The 21112-nt window shown below is 36.2% G+C and overlaps 2 protein-coding genes and 1 pseudogene across 3 annotated transcripts in view; all 3 read left to right on the forward strand.

The window, feature by feature from the left end:
• Positions 1-2457, forward strand: part of LOC147474342 (E3 ubiquitin-protein ligase MIEL1-like) — a 30565-nt pseudogene extending 28108 nt beyond the window's left edge. Inside the window, exon 12 of the transcript XR_015208382.1 lies at positions 2058-2457. The product of XR_015208382.1 is annotated as an E3 ubiquitin-protein ligase MIEL1-like (transcript). The remainder of the gene's footprint in view (positions 1-2057) is intronic.
• A 13858-nt stretch (positions 2458-16315) lies between these two features.
• LOC147474344 (uncharacterized) lies at positions 16316-18647 on the forward strand. The gene is made up of 4 exons (XM_086583547.1): positions 16316-16845; positions 17190-17528; positions 17616-17909; positions 18173-18647. Exons 1-4 carry the CDS (start codon positions 16316-16318, stop codon positions 18645-18647), a joined length of 1638 nt encoding a protein of 545 aa, XP_086439673.1.
• An 884-nt stretch (positions 18648-19531) lies between these two features.
• Positions 19532-20802, forward strand: LOC147474345 (uncharacterized). The gene is made up of 4 exons (XM_086583548.1): positions 19532-19676; positions 19787-19888; positions 20000-20281; positions 20377-20802. Exons 1-4 carry the CDS (start codon positions 19617-19619, stop codon positions 20800-20802), a joined length of 870 nt encoding a protein of 289 aa, XP_086439674.1. The 5' UTR covers positions 19532-19616.
• Positions 20803-21112: the final 310 nt, after the last annotated feature.

A 21112-nucleotide genomic window follows, 5' to 3' on the forward strand; every position in this document is an offset into this window, starting at 1 on the left:
ATGGGAGTCTAAATAGGTTATGGAGCATTGATCGTTTCATAACCATGTGAACTGATAGATTCTACTCCATGAACCCCTCTTGAATCTCCAGTACGCAGAGTTCCAGTAGCCCCTAGATCTGCGGTGACACGAGGAACTCAATTGAATTACCATAGGTTGTTAATGGCGAATATATAAAACAAAATAATAGTTGCTGCCTCTGCTACACTGACATATTCATACTATGCATTTTACAAGAATGGGCTAGGGGGAAAGGATAGTGTCACTAGCCATGAAATACCTATAACTCTATAAGGGCTTGTGCTATGGCGTTGCATAAGTTGGCGTACAACGTACTCCTCAGTCAAGAAAAAAATGACCTACAAGTAGCAATATAACACTTGAAGGCATGTAGTTACCATTACTGATTTACTTCACCCCCCATTTTTTGTGTTATTATTATATTGGATGTATGGTTTTATTGAGATGGGTTTTTGATATTTGCGGAAGCGTTGCAGTTGGTTATATCATAATGTAAACCTAGAGCGAGTGGATTTGTGCGAGAATAGCGATTCATTTATCATATAGTAAGCTTTTTTTTTTTTTTTTTTTGGCTTAATTGAATGCTTAGTACAATGGTTTAGTGTCTCACTGTTACTTCACAACTTTAAATCGTGTTAATCAATCCTTGGCGAGTTGGCGAGAATAATGTTGGAAGCCCATTGAGAGAACCTTAAGTTCCATAGTAATTGAGTACTTGGTCTGTTGGCCATTTGCATTGGTGCGTGCTGTAATATGACAATTGGGTATATCAATTCAATGGGCGCACCCAAAAAATTGCAATGGAATATTAATAATTTGCACTTAATGTTAATGTTGTCGGAGTTTGGCATTTTCTCTGTTTACCAGGATGATTCATGCTTTGGTAAATAGTCACATAGTACATAGTAACATGGCCAATTCTGCTAACATCAACCCATCTTACAACTCATCCCTCCTTGGGAACCGATGGTGAAGCCTTACATAATTTGGTCAAAGCTATTGAGATATCCCATAAATTTAGTCATTTACTTTATGCACATGACCTGATGATGCACAATCGATTGAGTGAGCAGAATATGATATTTGCTTCAATCAAGTTGTATATTTTGTCTGTGTGTGTAGCAATATAACACTTGAAGGTATGCATACTATTTAGGAACTTAGAAATCTGAATGTGCTATGCACATTTTCAGAATATTGCAACCAAGCAACTTCCCAGTATGAAGACATTTATTCCACTGCCATATTAGATGGTGGTGTAGTGCATAACTGCATATTTCTTGAATTTAAAGTTGTTTCTCATCTATTTTTTTGCGCCAAATTGTTTTGTAGGTAGTAATCATTCATTCATGGAGCAAACATACTTTGAATCCTTGAGAATTCTATAACATAAAAACATTAGAGCTTAGGTTGCCTTTTAAATCTATTTAAAGCATTGGAATTTTACACTCTTCGGTAAGTTTTGTTTGATATCGCGTGCATAGCACGTGCATCTTGCTAGTAATAATAAACATTAGATATGACTTGCCATCAGTACTTAGTAAACACAGAATTTTTTCATATTTATGTTTTTGTGACAATGAAAACTCTTGTTAAATAAAGTGTAGTCTTGTACTGATGAAGGCTTGCTTTTGTTCAAGATAACGCCTCCCAGCCATTCACAAAAAAATTTCATCTGAGTTGAACTTGTTTAGGATTTTTTTATCAAGTAATTCCTGCTCATGCATCTCGTCTTTGCAAAAGTTATTCAATTGACTTATTGCTATGTACCCCACTACGTACAACGCCAATTAGATTGAGTCTAGCGACTGCATTTTTTTCCTACTGTTATACAACAAACTTGACAACATTTATAGATGTCCCTGAAGTGGTTTATAGGAAAACAGGTGCTAACCACATGGTTAGGAGTATCACGCACCAGTGCATGTTATATGGTGGTTCTACGTCTTGCAGAATCTCAATTAAAGTGTCTTTGTCAAGCTCTACATCAAATTAATGATTTCCTCTTAATAAACATGCCTTGTCGTATGATGCAGGTCTGGATCCTCTGTAATGATTGCAATGCCACCTCTGAAGTCTTGTTTCACATATTGGGGCTGAAATGCAATCCCTACAGATTTTACAATACCCGGAAAACTGCTGGGACCAGTATCTCCTCGGTAACTGATACATGACATCCACTCCTGAAAATCTGAAAGAATTGGAGTGCACAAGTGTTATTCATTCATTTCGCTAGATAGGTGTTTCTTTGTAAAGCCTAATATAAATATGGGAACCCAATTTTAGTCCATCAGGGATCAGGCCTAATCATTCCTCTTTTAATTCATTCCGGACCATTGAGTTCTATTAACGTAGGGCCGTGGCAAATTTTGACTTGAATATCATTGAAACCTTGAATATGTTACTCATCCTTACTGTATGATATAACTGATATTTTGAAACAAACATATTGTTCATTTTAGATGGCGGGGGTGGGGTGGGGAAGGGAATGGGAATTGGTGATGGTGTAATCTATGAATGTTGTTATCTGTGGTGATCAACTGCATACATAGCTGCATGCCAGTATGCAAGTTCACATCCTGTTTGCATGTAACAGTTTCTTGTATATCACTATATCCACCAAGGTCCATATAATTGGTAATCTTTGGAAAGTGTCAGTATCACTATGCCATAAGTGACTAGCTTTTTAGTCTTTTACCCGCCTTTCTGAGTCTTGGAGTTGTACCTAAAGCAGGTTTGGGTCAAAAGACGTGTAATTAACACTAAACCACCGTTCCAAAGATTTATTACCTTCAAAACGGTTCTCAGTTTCTTTGGTTGCAACTTGTCGAGTCTTTGGAAGTCATAATGATGAGGTGTTACTGTCTTTCCAATAAAACTGAAAGACCTTCTCAGGAAAATTGAAAGAAATTACTTTAGAAACGGAAGTTAATCCAAGGTAGTTGCTCATGCTGGTAAGTGGTAACTCGGTACTTATTATTCAACCTTTTCAAAGTTGAATCTTCCCTAGATGCATCTATTCCCTATTGATAAACTGGCACGCCTAACAGCAATGGAAAGTTGTAGGCAAAGACAATGTCATCTTTATTAAGTTAGCAAAACAATACATCTTTATCTCAATTAGTAGAGTACACCATAATTAACCTGTAACTTTAAATTAGACCAGTCTTTTTTCTACCACTAAATACCCTTGATTACATATAAAAATAAATTATTCAATGCCTTTAAAAAAGACTACTCCATCATTTCAGTTTTTATTTCTATTTATACCCTTAAGTTATAACACACTCACAAAGGAGTTTTGTGTAAATTCAGGTGGAAAACTAAATGCACGCAATATATGAATATATGAATTGTACGCCTATATTTATTTAGTTATTTAATGGAGACTTTAATTACCATAAATATACCAATCCTTTCCCTTTCCCTTTCCTCTCAATCTCTACGTATCCCACATTCTTTTGCAAACAGCAAAAATGAACACCCCCCCCCCCTCCCAATCCCTCACTTTGTCTTCTCTTTCTCCACCTTTCTTATTTTCAGACTCTTAGATATAAGTTTCTGGGTTGTAAAAGATTTTTCCTCGAATTCCAATCCATCTCACTTCAATTTGATTCCATTTTGATATACAAGTAAGTACCTTTGCATTTTGTTTCTTTGTTACTATCAAACCCCAAATGTTATTTTTATTAGAAATACAATTGACTTGTTTCAGGTTGGATAAAATCCACTCAAGGATGTGAAACTACTATTTTTTGTAATGGAGCGCTATTTTGTCATGGGGTTTTTGAATTTAAGTACAGTAGTTCAACATGTGCGGTAACACTTAAGCTCAAAATTAGGACTTGGTTGCTGGGAAAGGCTTCAACAAAAAACAATACAGATGTTGGAACTTGGCAGCAATAAGGGAAGTAGGCTCTCCGCACTCATACCATTGCAACCAACATTGAATAAGCTCATAATAGTAAGATCTTATTTATTAAAACTTTAATTCAACCACACATGTATATAGAGTGTAGTGAGAGAATATTAACCAGATAAGTATTTTATCCAAACAAATAATATGAACAACCTCATCAAATATATGCAAAGAAACCCTAAAACTTACATCAAGAAGGAAGAATAGAGCTGTAAGCCAATTTCTTTCTCTTAACCAATCAAAGCATTTTTCAGAAACCAAGTCATTTGCTTCCTTGTAGGAAATACCGTGTGGCTGATAACTGAGATCTCCAAGAAATATGACCAAGTCTACTTCTGATAACTCAAGCTTCTGCAACATCATCTAGAGAACAAAAAACTACACATGCACTATGAAAATTAAGATTTACACATTTTGACCCTTTTTATTCCATCCAAAACAAAAAGGTATGGGAGAATATGGGAGTGATAAATAGAATATATAAAAATAGGAAAATCAAAATTGATCCTACTGATCCTACTGATTTATTGACACTAAAAGCATCAATTTAGCATACAGTGCACGGCATAACAATTTCAGTCCACCAAATCCACTACTAAACATATTCTTAGCAACCGATATATCCATTTGCTTATACACAATTACTAAGACCAATTTGAAATTTTTCACATTCACATGTGAAAGAATCTATCACATACTATTTGCAAAGAAAATCCAAATCTCACCTAAAAATAATAATTGCAAGAAACATAATGTATAGTTATAATGAATTTTTTTTTACCCGAATTGGTTAACTTAAGAGCTTGATTATGCACAATCAAATCTTGCTCTCAACCTGCAGTTTGCGGAGTCAAGTAGTAAGGAAGGATGTTGTTGAATTAAATAGGGAAAGCATGAAATTGAAGGAAAAAATACCCAAATTGGTAAACCTGCAGGAGAAGGTGGTATATTAGAATGGGAAAAGACTAACGACCACGAATGAAAAGACTTCTAATCAAACTAATAAGAAGCAATGTTTGTGGGGCTCCAGCAAAATAGGCAACAACAATGGAAAAGCTTATGGCGATATCATGTTAGTGTACGGTGTAGTAACCTAGAACCTTGCATTTGATGAGGATAGCCTTGAGATGCCTAGACTACTTGTAGTAAGGTAATCACCATTCCTTATACATGTTCCCATGCCTCAGTCCAACTAATGCTCCTAATTAAACACATAATAATAACATAATATTTTGAAGGAGAAAGTTTCCAAAATATAAGGTACTCATTTTTCTCAAACAATTGCTATCATAAGTTAAACACCAAGAATAAATGTATGGTATGACAAACAAACACACATGCAAGGGGAGAAACAAAATTTGGATTCTACATTAACCTAAAAACGATGGAAATTAACTTACAAAGCGAGGCATTTTTATCAAACAATGTGAGTATCTCAGCATATAACGTGTGAATGCAACCTTTAACTAGGATTCAGATACCAATATAATTTTATAATCATCAATGCTTTTATAATGGCAGCGAGAAGTAAACCATGAGCAAAACAAAACAACCTACTAAAACAACAACTCATGCCAGTTTAAAGAAGGTGCTGAATCGATGAGCCAACAGAATGGTACTCATTTAACTTACGTCCAAATTTCCAATAAAGGTGAAACAACCACAAAGAAAATATTGTTCCAAGTATAAAGGTAAAGTCGTCGTGCGCATAAATACCTCAAAGAAAAAAGCTCCATAGACCTCGCCGTAAATAAACCCGTTGGCTTACCACCAATGAGACCATGTCCATTACGTTTTGACGAAACTCTTAAGTAGGGTGTCGAGTTGACTACATGGCTGGTATCTTGAATCAGCCGAGTCTCCAAAGATATAGATTTCTTGAACTAAATCTTCCTAAACCACCACCAAAAAAGATGAAACAAAGACTACCCATTAAAGGATTTAAGTAAGGGGATGGACATTAATACTTATTTCTCTCATATAATATATTTGTTTTACCGCAAGGTGAACCCTTACAAAGGAATCATATTCTTCCCATACCAAGATCTGCTCATAAGTATCACCATGGCTTTTAATCATTGTTAGCAAGCTCCTTATAAGATTCCCATTGATGGCCTTCAATCTTTAAGAGATAAAAGTTCACATATGAGATTCTAATGTAAAAGACGACACAAAGGGTTTGAAAGCAGACAAATCACCTTAATTCATTTGTTTGCCCACTTTCTACATGCTATGGTTAGGGGGTGGTCTTACTCTTACAATAAACTTGCTTGGCTTGCAACTACATATTCCTACTACACAACCCCGTATGAAACCGTCATCAGTTTTTTGTTTGATGTACTTGGGCGAATGTCTATGCCAATGACATGTCAGATTCATTCAATGCAATAACACGAACTCATATCAGGTTCTACATGCTTTCTCTAGATTGAAGTTATACACAAAGAAAACCAAATTTATAGAAACATAGAGAGATAGGGCGGAGAGATCATAGCTTGAGCAGAGAGATTGAACTTCATTAGATGTCTTCACTTGCCAGAAAGGTATGACCATGTATGTGTGGAAGGTGCAGTGTGCATTGAAGATGATGTTTTGCAAATAGAATAAATAAGGTGCTAAGCCACTAAGGTCATTTACCAATTCAGCATACGCCAAAAATTATAACCACTTTGTTTGTTATGCTCAAGTAGGTTGCGCACGAAAGAACGTATCAAACGGATTAAGACAAATTAAATAAACAAAACATATGTTCAGCCACATTAACAAACAAATTATTAAAATGAAATAGAAAGTATTTCTATTGGTAAACCATTCTTTCCGAATATTTCCAATCAAATTGCACATAAACATTGCCCATAATAAAAAGATCAAACTACTTACCTGGTTCATAAAATTGAAGACAACCACTATTCATTCAACGATTCTTGCTATATACCATATGAAACTGCTGAACAAACTGTCATAGCACACCTAGCTAGCCATCCATCTGCATCCAAATGGAGAAGCTAAAACTCTATCAGTTCAACAGAAAAATAAAAATTGAAGAGAATAAAATTGAGTTTGAGCAGAGTATAAGTGTTCTATATAGCTCTAGCTATTAATGGTTTCCGGCAAGATGCCAAGATATATGGCGCTCTACCTCACTCAAAATAAAGTCTGTTAATTTTTTATAGTTGGTCATCATATCCAGTTATGTCCAAGACTCCAAGATCTCAAATATGATATCAAGTATACCCTCAAATGCATTGAAATATATGACAAAAGTCATATGAGCTACTCATCTTACCGAAATCAATTCATATTAGTACTCAGTCGTTACTAAAATTCCAAAGATCATCTCTATTCCATAACATAGTGCAGTTTGGTGTCACACTAAAGCATTCCATCTTAAGCAAAATTCTATTACAATTGATGCAAGCCCCGAGTTTTCACAATGAAATAGCTTATTATTATTGACGATAATGACTTACACAAAAATGTTAAGTGGAGAAGAAAGAGTCCACAAAAAGAAAACGTTAAAGATTGACGTTGAGAAACCAAAAGAGTGAAAGAATTATTCAAAGTAGGGTGAACACATACTGAACCTTCAGGGATACTTTAATTCAATAAGACATATGAAGTTCATTCATTTTACCTCTGTTTCTTTGAACTCTAGCAATGGGCATTTGGAATAAGATATGCTTGTGTCTTGGCTTGTCTTGCCTGATTTTTCAGATACTCCCTTCTAAAAGATATTTGTTGTTTCCAAGTTTAGAGATATGTCCAAGTTCAGAGCATTGCTTTAAACTTGGCCATAGTCGAAGGAGCTATAGATGCAAAGCAGATGACCTGATTCTCTTTTGAGGTTATCAAATGGCGTCCTATACACTTTTTGTAGTACCATGAAGAAGCTTTAGCAAACTCCCTAAAGTTGTTCTTTTTTTAGGCTAAAATGCAGACTCATTGGTCTTGAATCTTGATATCCTAACGAATGGTTCACCACCACCATACCATGTTTACACTACATTGACAAAGAAATTTTGCCAACCACAAACTGACTTGAATGCTTGTCACAGCCTTAAAATTAAACCCCACCACCATACAATTTTTTTAGCTTATGGTATCATGAATTTAAGACTCATATCTGCATGATTTTGGAGAAATTGGTCAAAAAATATGAATAAAAATAATGAATGCAATTTAAGATTACAATTTACAGAAAAGTTTTCTTAAATGTTTCTAGAGATGGAGCTAATATTGATGGATGCCAAAAAACAATGCACTATAAACACTTACTAATATACAAATGGATACTCCTACAGATCGTACACTATCACATGCACAACAATAGTTATTTTAACCATGACCGACATGGTTACTTTACCCACCATAAGTTGACACAATCCCATCACAACCAACAGAGAAATTACTCAAAAATTAGAATTAAAAGGATACAACGATAAGCATTGAAATGGATCAATTCTTAACGATCAATGAAGATAATAGTCATATACTTGTTTGTGGTTCACTTTAAACGGGAAGACAATGGAACAAAATAAACAGTGTTGAAATGAAAACAACGATATACAACATAAGAATAATACAAAACTCTTGAGTAGGTCAAGTAGTAAGTGAAGTTATAAAAACAACTATGGCATACAATGATACAACGCATACCTCCTTTAAGCACACCAGCAAATGAATACTGCATAAAACCCTATTGTTCATCGAGTCATCAAGCTAGCATTTAGTTAAATTTTCTTTGGAAAGATTAGTGAATTCATTCTTCGAAACAAAAGATATAAAGTATAAGTAAGGGTAAAATATGTGAACTTTCGGATGGAGAGAACCGCTGGCCAGTTATGAGATAAAAAAAATAAGAGTGTCAAGGTGATCAAGAAATTCTTTAGTACACATGAAAGACACGGTGTATACAATATGTATAATATTCTACTCTTCCCTGCTTCAAGTAAGGCGCCAAAAAGAATCAATGGTGAAACACATAGCTAGCTAGCTAGCTCATAAATAAGAAGAAACTAATGTATAGAAAGAGTATTTGATAGTAATCATTTCCTTTTACCTTTCTTAGGCCTTCACCCTTATCAACAAATGTGGAGGTATTCCCCTTCCCCCAGAAACTTCAACCAGAATTGTCACAAAAGTTGATAAGTAATAGCAGTTCATACAAACTGTAAAATATGTTACCATACGTAACAATTATTAGATCGACATCTTACCAGAGCTATCTCCTATGCTAAGGACCTACCATTTTGAGAAGCCGATCTTATGAGAAGTCTCACTGAATGATAATACAGAGTGAATTGTTAGATGGACAAAGAGACAACAAAAATAAGAAATAAATAGAGAGAGCTGAGAAGGCTGAAGAAGGCTGAAGAAGAATCTCAATGTCAAATTCAAGTAAGAGAACTAACTTTGTCTTGACTGAAAAAATGGGAAAATTACAGTTCAGAGAACGCGTCACACACCACTCATCTGCCCAAACATTTCCTTATATTTCTCTTTTATAACTTAAAATTCCAATCTACTTAATATGGTATAAAATCTGTCAAGTTTGGACTTTGGAGTACAACCCATATTCACATATATTCTCACATGGTCACATGTCCCTTCAAACCATCATCCATACTCTCTTCCACCAAATTAGGAGATCAGTGGCTGAAAATGGGAAGCAGGAGGTGTTGGGGTTATCGGCATACTCTCTTATAGTAAGTTATGGAGTGGATCCACAACGCACTCTTCAACAACGAAGTAACCTCTATTGCAAACAATCACACTATGAGCTATGCAAAGTCTGGCATATAAACGCCGTGCTTCAAAAAAGTTAATTAAATGACGCTTGTTGAATAAGGAAGAGTTTAAATATTAAACCTGATGACTTAACTATATTTCCGTATGTTAAATGACTAATTGCACTAATGAAGAAACTGAGACCTTTACAATTAAATAGAAAATTACTTCCAAACCTGAGAGTCCCATAACATACCCTAATATCGCGAACACCAAGTGGACTGGTTGCAATCTTTGGCCGAAATGCATTTGGATTACGCTCTAGAGTAGCTTCGATAGCCTCCTGCTTGGCAGCCTCATTCTCAACGTTGTTACAGCAATTTACACAGTTACACCCATCACAGTATATTCCTGAAGCAAAGCACTCACAAGTACTGCTTAGCAGTCATTAGTTTTCTTTTGAGTAAGAACCATAAGTTGGCAAAAAAAACAGAGAATAAAATACCAACTAAAGAAAGAAACAAAATAAGTTATCCGAGGAAAAAAACTGGTAGTCCCAAATTATATAGTGCTGAAGTATTGGCAATCGGTAGGAACTTTTAGTTGGGCAAGGCTCTGACTACACCAAATTTGGAATCATGGATCTCCTAATAATTTTGGTAATGGATAGACGACAAAGCTAAAATGCCAACTCATGATCAGATTAAGAAATTAAGGATATTTGTGTAAATCTGTAACTTCCACAAAATAGAAGATCACAAATGTTAATCCTTGCACAGATAATAGTTAAAATGAGAAACTCATCCAAGATGAATAGCTTTATTATATGCTCATCTGAGGGGATTGTTTTTTTCCTTTTGGGTAATCTGTCGCATTTCTATAGGAACGCCCTACCCCTCCCACCTCCTTTTCTTTAAAATAAACAGAGTTGTATCATTACTCATCACTACAACAACTAAAACCTACTGTTGTTTTGTCAGATTTGGTAGAGTCCTGATTCATCTAATTCTTTTAAAGCAAAATATGTTACCAATCTAGTCAGAGAGAGAGAGATTTTTCACTAAAAAGGAAAGTTTTAAATGCAAGACATCATATGACAGCTGAAAATTAAAGAAACCAACTAATACTCTCTTCGATCGTAGATTAAAACTAATCAAGTAACTGGTAAGAAAGAAAGATGACTTACTGCATATAATGCTTCGGAGTTGTTGTGAAGAATATCGAGAACAGTTATGTAGGATTCCAATTTTAACTTCAATTTTCTCCGTGAAAATGTGAGAAAATTGCTTAATAACTTCCTCTAAAAAACTAATGTTGACGTGCTGTCAAACAATACGGTACTGAATCAAACTGTACTTTGTAAATCTACCCTTATGGATATCCACACAAAGCTCTACGTACTTGAACATTATATGTTCAAGCGACTTGTTCCATGCCCGACCGATTTCTCCTTGACGTAATTACAACATGGAGTGATTGCAAGGCAGCTTGTTTCTGCCACCAATTTAAAATGTGATAATGACCCGATCAAGGCACTATCTAGTTTTTGGACACAATAACACATAATTTCAATACACCATAGAAGTAGTTCTTCTAGAGATGGAAATTGTGTTCCAGACTATACATAAGCTTTTTTCAAGTTGTAAAAGAAAGAAAGTGCTCGGTTTATTGCTCCCTTCTTTATCTTTATTAATTTATTGTATTATTATTTCTTTGATAGCCATTTTCCCCTGTCAACTACTTCTACATTCAGAGTTGTTCTTCTCTTACATATTCCAACTCGGCAATAATTTCCACCAAGTTCTTTAGACTACATACTCTGATACGCTCAATTATGTTCCGGTGTTTGTGCTATGTGATATTTTGGCAATGTGATAGAAAATGTAGTAATTGGCATGATATCTAAATTATAAGATTTCCAATTTGTTTTTTCCTTGCAGAAAGTGACTGAAGTGTTGCAATAGTTTGTCAGGAGCTTACTGGTTGGTTCGACATTTCCGAGTGCACCTAGCAGGCTAGACACAAGTGTTTGCTAAGAGTCCATAATCTCCACTTTGAGATGATCATTTGCATACTATTGCTTCATCAAATAACAACTTCTTTTACAATATAACATAGCATTCCCCTTGCCGATGATAGATGTAACGCCCGTATTTAAAAAACATATTTAGTTATTAATTTATTAATTAATTTATTTATTTAAAATTTAATTGGATTGGATTTGGAATATGTGGGCCTGATTTCTGGGCCCGAGTCTATATTGGGTTTGGGTTTCAAACCCAAGTATATAATCACATTGTTCTAGAGAATAGGGTTTTTAGAGAATAAAATAATAAAAATGGAGGCGGCTTGTTTGCGAGAGCGTTGGAGCGTGACGATTCGGACTAGGAGGAATTCGTCGAGCTGTTAATTAAGGTGAGTAGATTAGTTTTTCTATTTCACATATAATTTTACTGTTCAAAGTTTTCGCTCATTCTTCTGTCTATTGTTACTGCTCGTTATCCAGTTATTATTCGACGTCCTGTCAATCGTATTGTTAAAACTCGGTTGAAACTCGGAAGTTTGATGTTGAACTGCCGAAGCTTGGTTGGGCCGTTAATGGCGGCGCGAACCCAGACATACTGTACAACTTAAATACTGTTGTGGTTGTTGTTATTTTGAACTTTTGATTGACGGATGATTAGTCGTAGTGGGTGTTGGAGTATTGGAGAGTTGGGTGGGCTGTTAAAGCTTGGAGAAAGCTTGAACAGTTGTTAATGGCGCCCAGAGAATTGCCTAGTGGATTTGATTAAGTGGGGGTGTGTGAGGGTTGTCGAGTGGGGCTGTGGGAAGCCGTCGGACGGTGGTGAATGGAGGTCGATGGAATCCAGATCTAGATTAGAGGAAGAGTATTGATTTAAGGAGTTGGGGTTTTCACTTTTGTTAAAGTAGTGGGGGTTTTTCCCCTGAGCATTTTCGAGTAGGTTGGGAGGAGTGGCGATCGGAACATGCAGTGGCAGAATCGGTGGCTGCTGGTGGAGTGAGAAGATGACACTGTTGCTTAGTTGGGCTTGGGCCTGAATCTATTTGGTTTGGGCCAGTTTCAGTTTTTGGGTTTGAAGTTTTAGTTGTTGGGTCGGACCAGTTCAATTAAGTTTTAGACCAGTTTTAGTTTTAGTTTTTGGGCCCGACTTCAGTTGTTTGGTTGGGCCAGTTCTATTTTTTCTTTCTTTGGGCCGAACCACTTAACTGTTTTGGGCCAGTTTCTAATATTGTTTGGGGCCAGTCCTTAGGACATAATAGAGATCCAAATGGGTCTTTCAACATTTAGGCTTTTGGGGCCGGGTTCTAAGGTTTGGGCTTGGCCAGTTGGGTCTGAACCATTACCTTAGTCATGAGCCCATGAGCCATGCACATTGACCTTAGCCATGAACCATGGCTACGACCCTGAACCTGTTGAACATGGAAATGACAGTTTGACTTTGACAATGACGTGTTGACTTTGACTTTGACTGTTGACCATTGACCATTGACTTTGACCGTTGACCGTTGACTGTGGAATGTTGACTTTTTCCAATTTTTCACATATTTAAGAATATGGACAAATATAGTAATAAAATATTGTTGAAATTGTATAACCTTGTTTGTCATTATCTAATTAAGATTTCACGTAAGTAGTGTGTAAAGCATATAAATATTGGCATGTAACCAGAGGGGAATTCTGATAATAAGACTTAGATATATATGTTTTTATGAGTATTAAACTACATTCGGACTTACATTCATGGACTTTAGATTTTTGGGATTTGATTGTGGACTGTCGACTGTTTAATTGTGCTACGTTTTATGTTGTAAATTGTATGGACAAATCAAATGCTAAAATATTGTGGAAGCTTGTATAAATTTGGTTGTCATTATCTAAGAAATATTTGACGTTGATATTGGGTATATTTTGACACGTGACGAGATAGAAACTTTAGGAGATATAATATTCCTAAAACGCTATAAAAATGTTATGCGATACGTTTGAAGCAACTGTGACATTATATAATATGTTGGGATATATATATTAAATGCAATAGTTTTGGAGAAATAAATGTATAAACACTCCATTATTTTATCTGTGAGATACTAGTAGAGTATTTGTGGATATTTCCCACGGGATTGTGGCATAGTGCAATAATATATTGGCACGTGACAGAATGAAAATGGTTACGAGATATATTGAGATATTTCTAAATATTGTGGCTTAGTGCAATAAGGTATTTGACCTGCACGTGATATAGTGAAATGATTCTGAGATATAAATGTATGACACTTGAATAAATTACGTAATGAAAATCCTAGAACCTAGCTACCACAACTCATGTGATAAGATTGGCCCTTCTGGCATTTCAGTGAATCTGAATGACCCTTCTGGCATAAGTAATGTGATTGGCCCTTCTAGCGTTTCAGTGAAGCTGAATGGCCCTTCTAGCGTAGCCGAATGGTGACTTGATTATTCCGTTTACAAAATTAGAACGAGACGCGTGATATTTTATGCCGAATAGTGGCAGTACTCACATAATGGCTTTCGTGTGAGGGTTACCTGGTGTGCGGCATCCCGCTCAGGGTAGTTACGCACAGAGTGGTTCATTATGTGAGGGGAGGCATGTGGATGCACATGTTCGGCGTTGGGAAGCGATTGTGGTAGCCAGGGAAACTATATAAGACATATATACGATGTGATTTTAGGGACACGCAAAGAAAGCCTTAATTAATATAATTATGGTAATATGTTGTTTAATAATATATCTTTAGATAGATGATTGTATATGGTTTTGCAGACGGGTGGGTCAAACTAATTACTTGTGCAGAGACGACCCATTCTATAATTGAGCATGAAATGAGGTAAGTATAGAATATGCTTGGCTGGTTATTAGTTTGGTTAGAACCTAAGGTGCTTTGTGGAGGAACTAAATGCCTTTTTATTATGCGTATGGTTTGTTGTGTGGTTAGTAGGAAGTTAAGGCACCTCAGTGGAGGAACTACCTACCTTATTTATTGTAGTTAAGAATGTTGTATTAGTTGTTGGAAGTTAAGGCGCCTCAGTGGAGGAACTAACTGCCTTATGGATTGAGTATGTATATGTATAAGTATATGTTGTATTTTAGAGCTACTCACACCAGCATTTTTATAATGCTGACCCGATTTGCATGTTTGCTTATCGGGTGTGTTCATTAAATGAGCATAGTTGATAAGTCTTGACAAGTTTAGTGTTGAAGAAGGTTGGTTGCTGCTTGTGGTTTGCGTTAGCGTCGCATTTCAAGATAGGTTTTGTTTTCCCTTTAGGTGAAATAGATTTTCAGTTGAGACAATGTTATTTGTATTTTCATTTGTAAATTTTAAATAAAGAGTTATTGAAAAGAGATTGGTAACCTAATCTTATTTGTGAATTTTTGTAATGAAGAGGAATTTTGTTTAATTGAAATTTTTATTGGTTTTTAATTATCCGCATATATAAACTGTTTATGGGTTTTTGGGAGTTGAGAGTGCGTCACACCTCGAAGATCGAAGAGTCGGGAACAAATGTTGTTTTTCCGAATTCTGTCGAAATTCGGGGTGTGACAATAGAGCTCTGCACAAAATAGACAAGATTTTAGTTGGATACCAAGTATCAAATCCATTCTGGATCAAGTTGAAGTTCTATCTTTTCATGACGCTTGCTTTGATAAATTGTTGTGTAATCACTACAAGCCAGTTATAGTTCATTGCAAGCCAGAATATTGTATATCTGTCTTATTGGTTTTCTTCACTTAAATATCAGATGATGCCATGACCAGTGTCTGACCTGCATTATGTGTTGTTCCTTTTTGAATATGTAATCCTCAACTTATAATTCACCAGGAGGTTTCCGTATGAACTATATGTACATGTTTCTGCATTACAGTTGTACAGTTCATGTGTACACATATGAACTATATGTACAGGAGGTTTCCATGTTGTTAAACTTGAGTGGAACTTCGTTGGAACGCATGTGTTTCAATCAGTACTAATTCATTATACAGTGCACAATTATTTTTAACTTTCCATATCATCACAGCCTCACAGGGTATCATCGGCTTCATCACCATTAAAAACTTAACTATGTGTCTATGTTCACATACTCTTGAATGAGTTTTATATTTCATTCATGTGCAGAGCACGTGTTTTTTTGCTAGTTAAAATAAGTAAGATGTTAAGCAGAAAAAGTTTTCAACTAGACCTGATAATTAAAAATAGAGTATAAATGGCTTATAGATAAGCTTGACAATAAATATTCAACCAAGTTTAATTTGGGGGAAGGGATTGGTTTACTCTCTAATGTTTATTCACTTTTGTACTCTCAATAATAGCCATCAGATATCAGATGGTTGGAATCAACGTTTGAAAATCTGCTAATGTGTCCCTTTGAAACTAGATAATCTGACCCGGTTAGAACCGAGCCACTTCTACGGCTTATATGCGTCATCCAATTGATTCAGGTCAGTGGAAAATTTGTAAAGAAAAATGGCCAAACTTTGCTAATGAGCAGCGCAATGTTTGGCTTGCAATTGCAACCGATGGGTTTAATCAGCGTGGCATTCAGTCTACTAGTTATAGTTGTTGGCCTGTTATCACCGCGGCCTTACAATCTCCCCTTCTATGTGCATGAAAGCAGAGTTTCAGATGTTGTCTTTACTTATACCCGGTCTAAAGGCACCAAAAGGAGACATCGATGTTTTTCTTGAACCATTGTACGATGAGTTGAAAGAGTTGTGGGAAGGAGTGCCGGCTTATGACATGAACAAAAGAGAAAACTTCACTTTGAAGGCTATGCTAATGTGGGGTATCCATGATTTACCTGCATATGGAAACTTAGCGGGCTACGTAACACATGGTTACAAAGCTTGTCCTGTTTGTGGTGACAATACTTCTTCCATATATTTGAAGTCTAGTAGGAAAAATGTATACTTAGATTACCGTATATTCCTTAAAGGTAATCACCCGTTCAGGAACGGCAAGTACTTGGGACTAATGGGTAGCAAGAAAGAAGAGCGTAGAACTCCTCCTCAACGATTAAATGGCGATGTACTTTTGCAAACATTGAGTTATGTGAAGTATAAACCTAGTCAGAAGCGGAAGAGAGGTGGTCAAATTGTGGTTGATGACAATGAAGGTAATGAAGTTACATCGGCATGGTATAGAAAGTCCATATTATTTTTTCTTGTTTACTGGATCTATCACAAAGTTCGTCATGTTATTGATGTGATGCACATTGAAAAGAATGTTGCAGAGCACATACTAGACACGATCCTTAATAAGAAAGACAAATCGAAAAGATCTGATCCGTGCACGAGAGGATATGAGGGAACTTGACATACACCGGGATCAGTGGATGCAAACTGACCCTGCAAGTGGGAAACAAGTTAAACCTACAGCACCGTTCTTCCTAGATAAGGCAGAGAAGATGGATTTCCTTAATACTTTGAAAACTTTGAGGCTCCCTTCAGGTTTTTCATCTAATATGAGTAACATTTGTCAGTCTTGATCCGCCTGGTTCGCTTGTAATGAAGTCACATGACTATCATGTGAATATGCAATATCTTTTGCCCATGCTACTTCATCATGCTTTTCCAACTCATCCTGATTTGCGGAAAGCTCTTCATCAGATAAGCTTATTTTTTAACCTTTTGTGTTCGAAAGTTGTAATTCGGAAAGAAATCCAAGATGCCAAGTACATGGTTGCAGAGGCGTTGTGCGTGCTGGAAAAGTACTTTCCACCATCATTTTTTGATATTAGCATTCACCTTGTTGTGCATCTAGCTGATGAGGCATTGATGTGTGAACTAGCTCGAGATCGTTGGATGTATCCGTTTGAGCGGTAAATAATTCTTCTTTCAATCCCAATTTTTTTTCCTTGCTTTAAATAAAATTAATAAATGCATTCATGGGTTTATCACTTAATTAGGTCAATGAAGGAGTGCAAAGATATACCCAGTAACAAACGATTTGTTGAAGGATCGATTGCAGAGTCGTATCTTGTCTCAGAGTCTGTTAGGTATGCAAAGGAGTACATTCCAAATTCACAGCCCAAGAATCACAAAACCACTGGTCAAGTGTTTCTAGATGAAAATGATGAATATAGCGATGAGGGTTCTGTGCTTGAAGGTAAAGATGTGATTTTGTCGAAGGAGCAATTTGTACAAATCCGTAGATGGCAACTTTTCCGTTTGGAAGTCGATGGACTTGATGATCACTACAGGTGTTAGTTTTTGGCATGAATGTTTACTTCCCTATTAATAAATTCACACATATATACTAACTTCTTTGAATAAATTGTAGTGAGTATCGTGAGTCTTTGCAATCTAGTTCCCGAGGTAGCAGAAAAGGAATAGCAAAGACATAAGTAGAGATACAAACAGATTTTATTGACTGGTTATATAATAAGGTCTTTGTTAATTAGGATAGTAAGTTATGCTTTTATGTTATTTTCACTTTTTGAATTGTGGTATGTTCTCTCTGTAGTTGTTGGAGAATGGCGACACTTCATCTGAATTGTGGTTCTTTTCGAAAGTATCGCATCAATGGTTATGTATTTTCTACTAAGTCTCACGATGAAACCGTTCTTACGCAAGACTGTGGTGTTTGCATGAGTGCAATTACTGCATTTACATCAAGTAGGAAAGATAAAAATCCTATCGATGCGTCTGCTAGGTGGTATGGAGTCATCAAACAGATACTAGAGGTGAATTACACAAATTTCAAGGAAGTGGTGTTTTATTGTGACTGGGTTAGGGTGGAAGATAAGACCAATGGATGTAAGCTATGCCCAGACTCTAACTTGGTGGTGGTAAATTTTAATCGGCTCAAGAGTTCCGACAAAATGTTAGATGAGCCGGCCATTTGTGCTAAAGAAGCCCATAAAGTGTTCTATTCAAGGGATTTGAAATATCCTGATTGGTGGGTGGTCATACATTCACCAAGGAAGAATAATAACTAGCGAAGTGGACAAGCTAGAAGCACCGCAACCGAAGACTTCCAATCTACTCTTTGCAGAGAGCAACCTCATTTGAGATCACTGTTAGAACCACGTCGTTGATTGTAGTGTGCAATAATTTTGAAAATATGTTCAAATGCCTGCCTTCCTTTTTTGATGATCATCTTAAGATTTTCTAGTAGTTTGGAAAATTAATTTTGGATATTATGGTTACTTTGATAGTGCATATTCTTTTATTTCTTTTCGTTCTTTTTGAATAATTGGTTATGTCATATTTTAAGTGTTATGAAATCCTTAATAATTTATTTTCAAATGTTGTTGGAAATTGTTAGGCTATTTTTAAATAATGGAATCAGGTGGTACAACTGCACACCCTAGTGCATCAGATGCCTCTTCTCCCACAGGTCAATGTACTTCTCAGTCATCCAAGAAGACACAATTAATGGGTCCCTCTGGGAAAGTGCTTGTTGAGCTATGGCCTAATGACCAAATTGTTGGACAAAATGCAAGCAAGTTCAAAACTGCAATAGGGAACGAAGTGAGGCTTAATATCCCTATCAACACCAAGGATTGGAGACTAGTGGATGATGGCTTTAAGGATGCAATTTGGAAAGCCTTGACGGTAATTATTTTTATTTATTTATTTAATGTGTTAATTAAATAATCAACTTTACCATTTAGCTATGTATTAATATATTGTTTCTTATAAATTGTACTCATGATAGGAGGAATTCGAATTTAATGTCGAAAACTTTGAAGCTCGTCCATTGGTCGAGACAAATTATTCTCAAAAACTTAGGACACAGAAAGCGACATATAGGTCAAAGTTTTTGGGGAAAGCTGAAAACATTGAAGCAGACTAAGGCAAACGCCCCCACCGCTATTAATCCAGCTCTTTGGGTAGATTTTGTCGACTATGAGCTTCAAACTAAAGTAAAAGAAAGGAATGCGAAAAATGCGGCAAATAGGGCCATGAATACTATTGGTAGTACTAATGGTAGGAGAACCTTCTCCCAAAGGCATAATGATCTGGTACGTATCATTTTCTAAATTATTAAGCCTTTTGATTATGTATATAGATATGAATACTATTGTTGTCCTTTTTGAACCACTATTACTAAGCAATGATTATTTGCCTGTAGCAACAACAAAACCCTCAAGCAAAAATAACTCGAGTTGATGATTGGCTTAAGGGCCGTGAACGCAGTGATGGAACAATTTTGGAAAGTGCTCGGGAAAAATATGTGAGTAGAAGTTTTACTGCTATCTATTTGGTAACTTCAGTTTTTGATTGCTACCGGGTATATTTTAGGCTATTTGATTGCCCTTTTTTTAAAAAAAACAAATAAATGCAGGATCAAGTGAAAGCAGTTAAAGAAAGAAGACTAGCATCTGGAGAGACTGACACGGGAGACATCGACTCCGATGCATTGGCTGAAGTACTTGGCAAGGATAAGAAGAACCGTGTTCGTGGAGTTGGTTCTAATATCACTAGGAAGCAGCTACAACATGCTGCTGTCGCAAGCGCTTTACTCAACCAAATGGCTACTACATCAGTTGCAAAGGTTGAGGCCGATGTGGCTACATTTAAATCGAAGGTCGAGACAGACATGTCTGAGGTCAAATCAATGCTCAAGGTCAGTTTTTTCTTGGCAATTACGGTTAATGGTTAGAGTTAGTAATATGTAATCCACACTTTAAAATTATCATGTCATCATCTATACCCACACAGGTTCTCCTTCAACAACAACTAGGCAATACTACAACAGGTAATAATGTGACAGCCAATGTCGAACCACATATGGATGTGGCTACACCCAGAACTGAAATTGGTTCTAGTTCCGCTCAACACCATTCTCCAGCAACCCCTCAGAACTTGACTCCTGCTTTTGGGTTGCTTGAACAGCCTAGAGTCACATTACTAGATAAGTTTGGTACAGAAGTTGCTAAAGGGTCTATTGATGTAAGTGCAAAAATTTGTCATGGCAGAATTCTGGTTGGTGGAGAGAGAAGAGTGTATATTGATGAAGTAATGGTTCCCGATGCTGCTGTTTATGATGGTCCACAAGATGGTAATGAAACTTTGAATGCTTGGCTTGAAGGAGGGTATATAGCTTGGTATATAGCTTGGCTTGATGGGCGATTGAAGTATGATTGATGTTTGTAGGATTGATGTTTGTAGGTTTTAGACCTTTTGTGGATTTCTCTACTTTTTGCTCTTCCTGCTTTAGTTTAAGCTCAAGACATATATTTTTATGTGGTTGTGGTTGCCATGACTTGGAACTTTTTGGGTGCGTTGTCATGCCTTGAAATTTTTATGTGGTTAGTCTTGGGTAGTTGTAATAATATAACAAACTCTTTAGCTGTCAAATCTTTTTATTGGTTTTATGTCATGACTTGCCTTGTTGTAAACAAACCAAGGCATTTTGTGTATTTAAGTTTCTGGTGCAGATGGCAGATGTCGAGAT

Source organism: Coptis chinensis, chromosome 9 (genome assembly GCF_015680905.1).
Source record: "Coptis chinensis isolate HL-2020 chromosome 9, ASM1568090v1, whole genome shotgun sequence".
Taxonomy (NCBI): Eukaryota; Viridiplantae; Streptophyta; class Magnoliopsida; order Ranunculales; family Ranunculaceae; genus Coptis; species Coptis chinensis.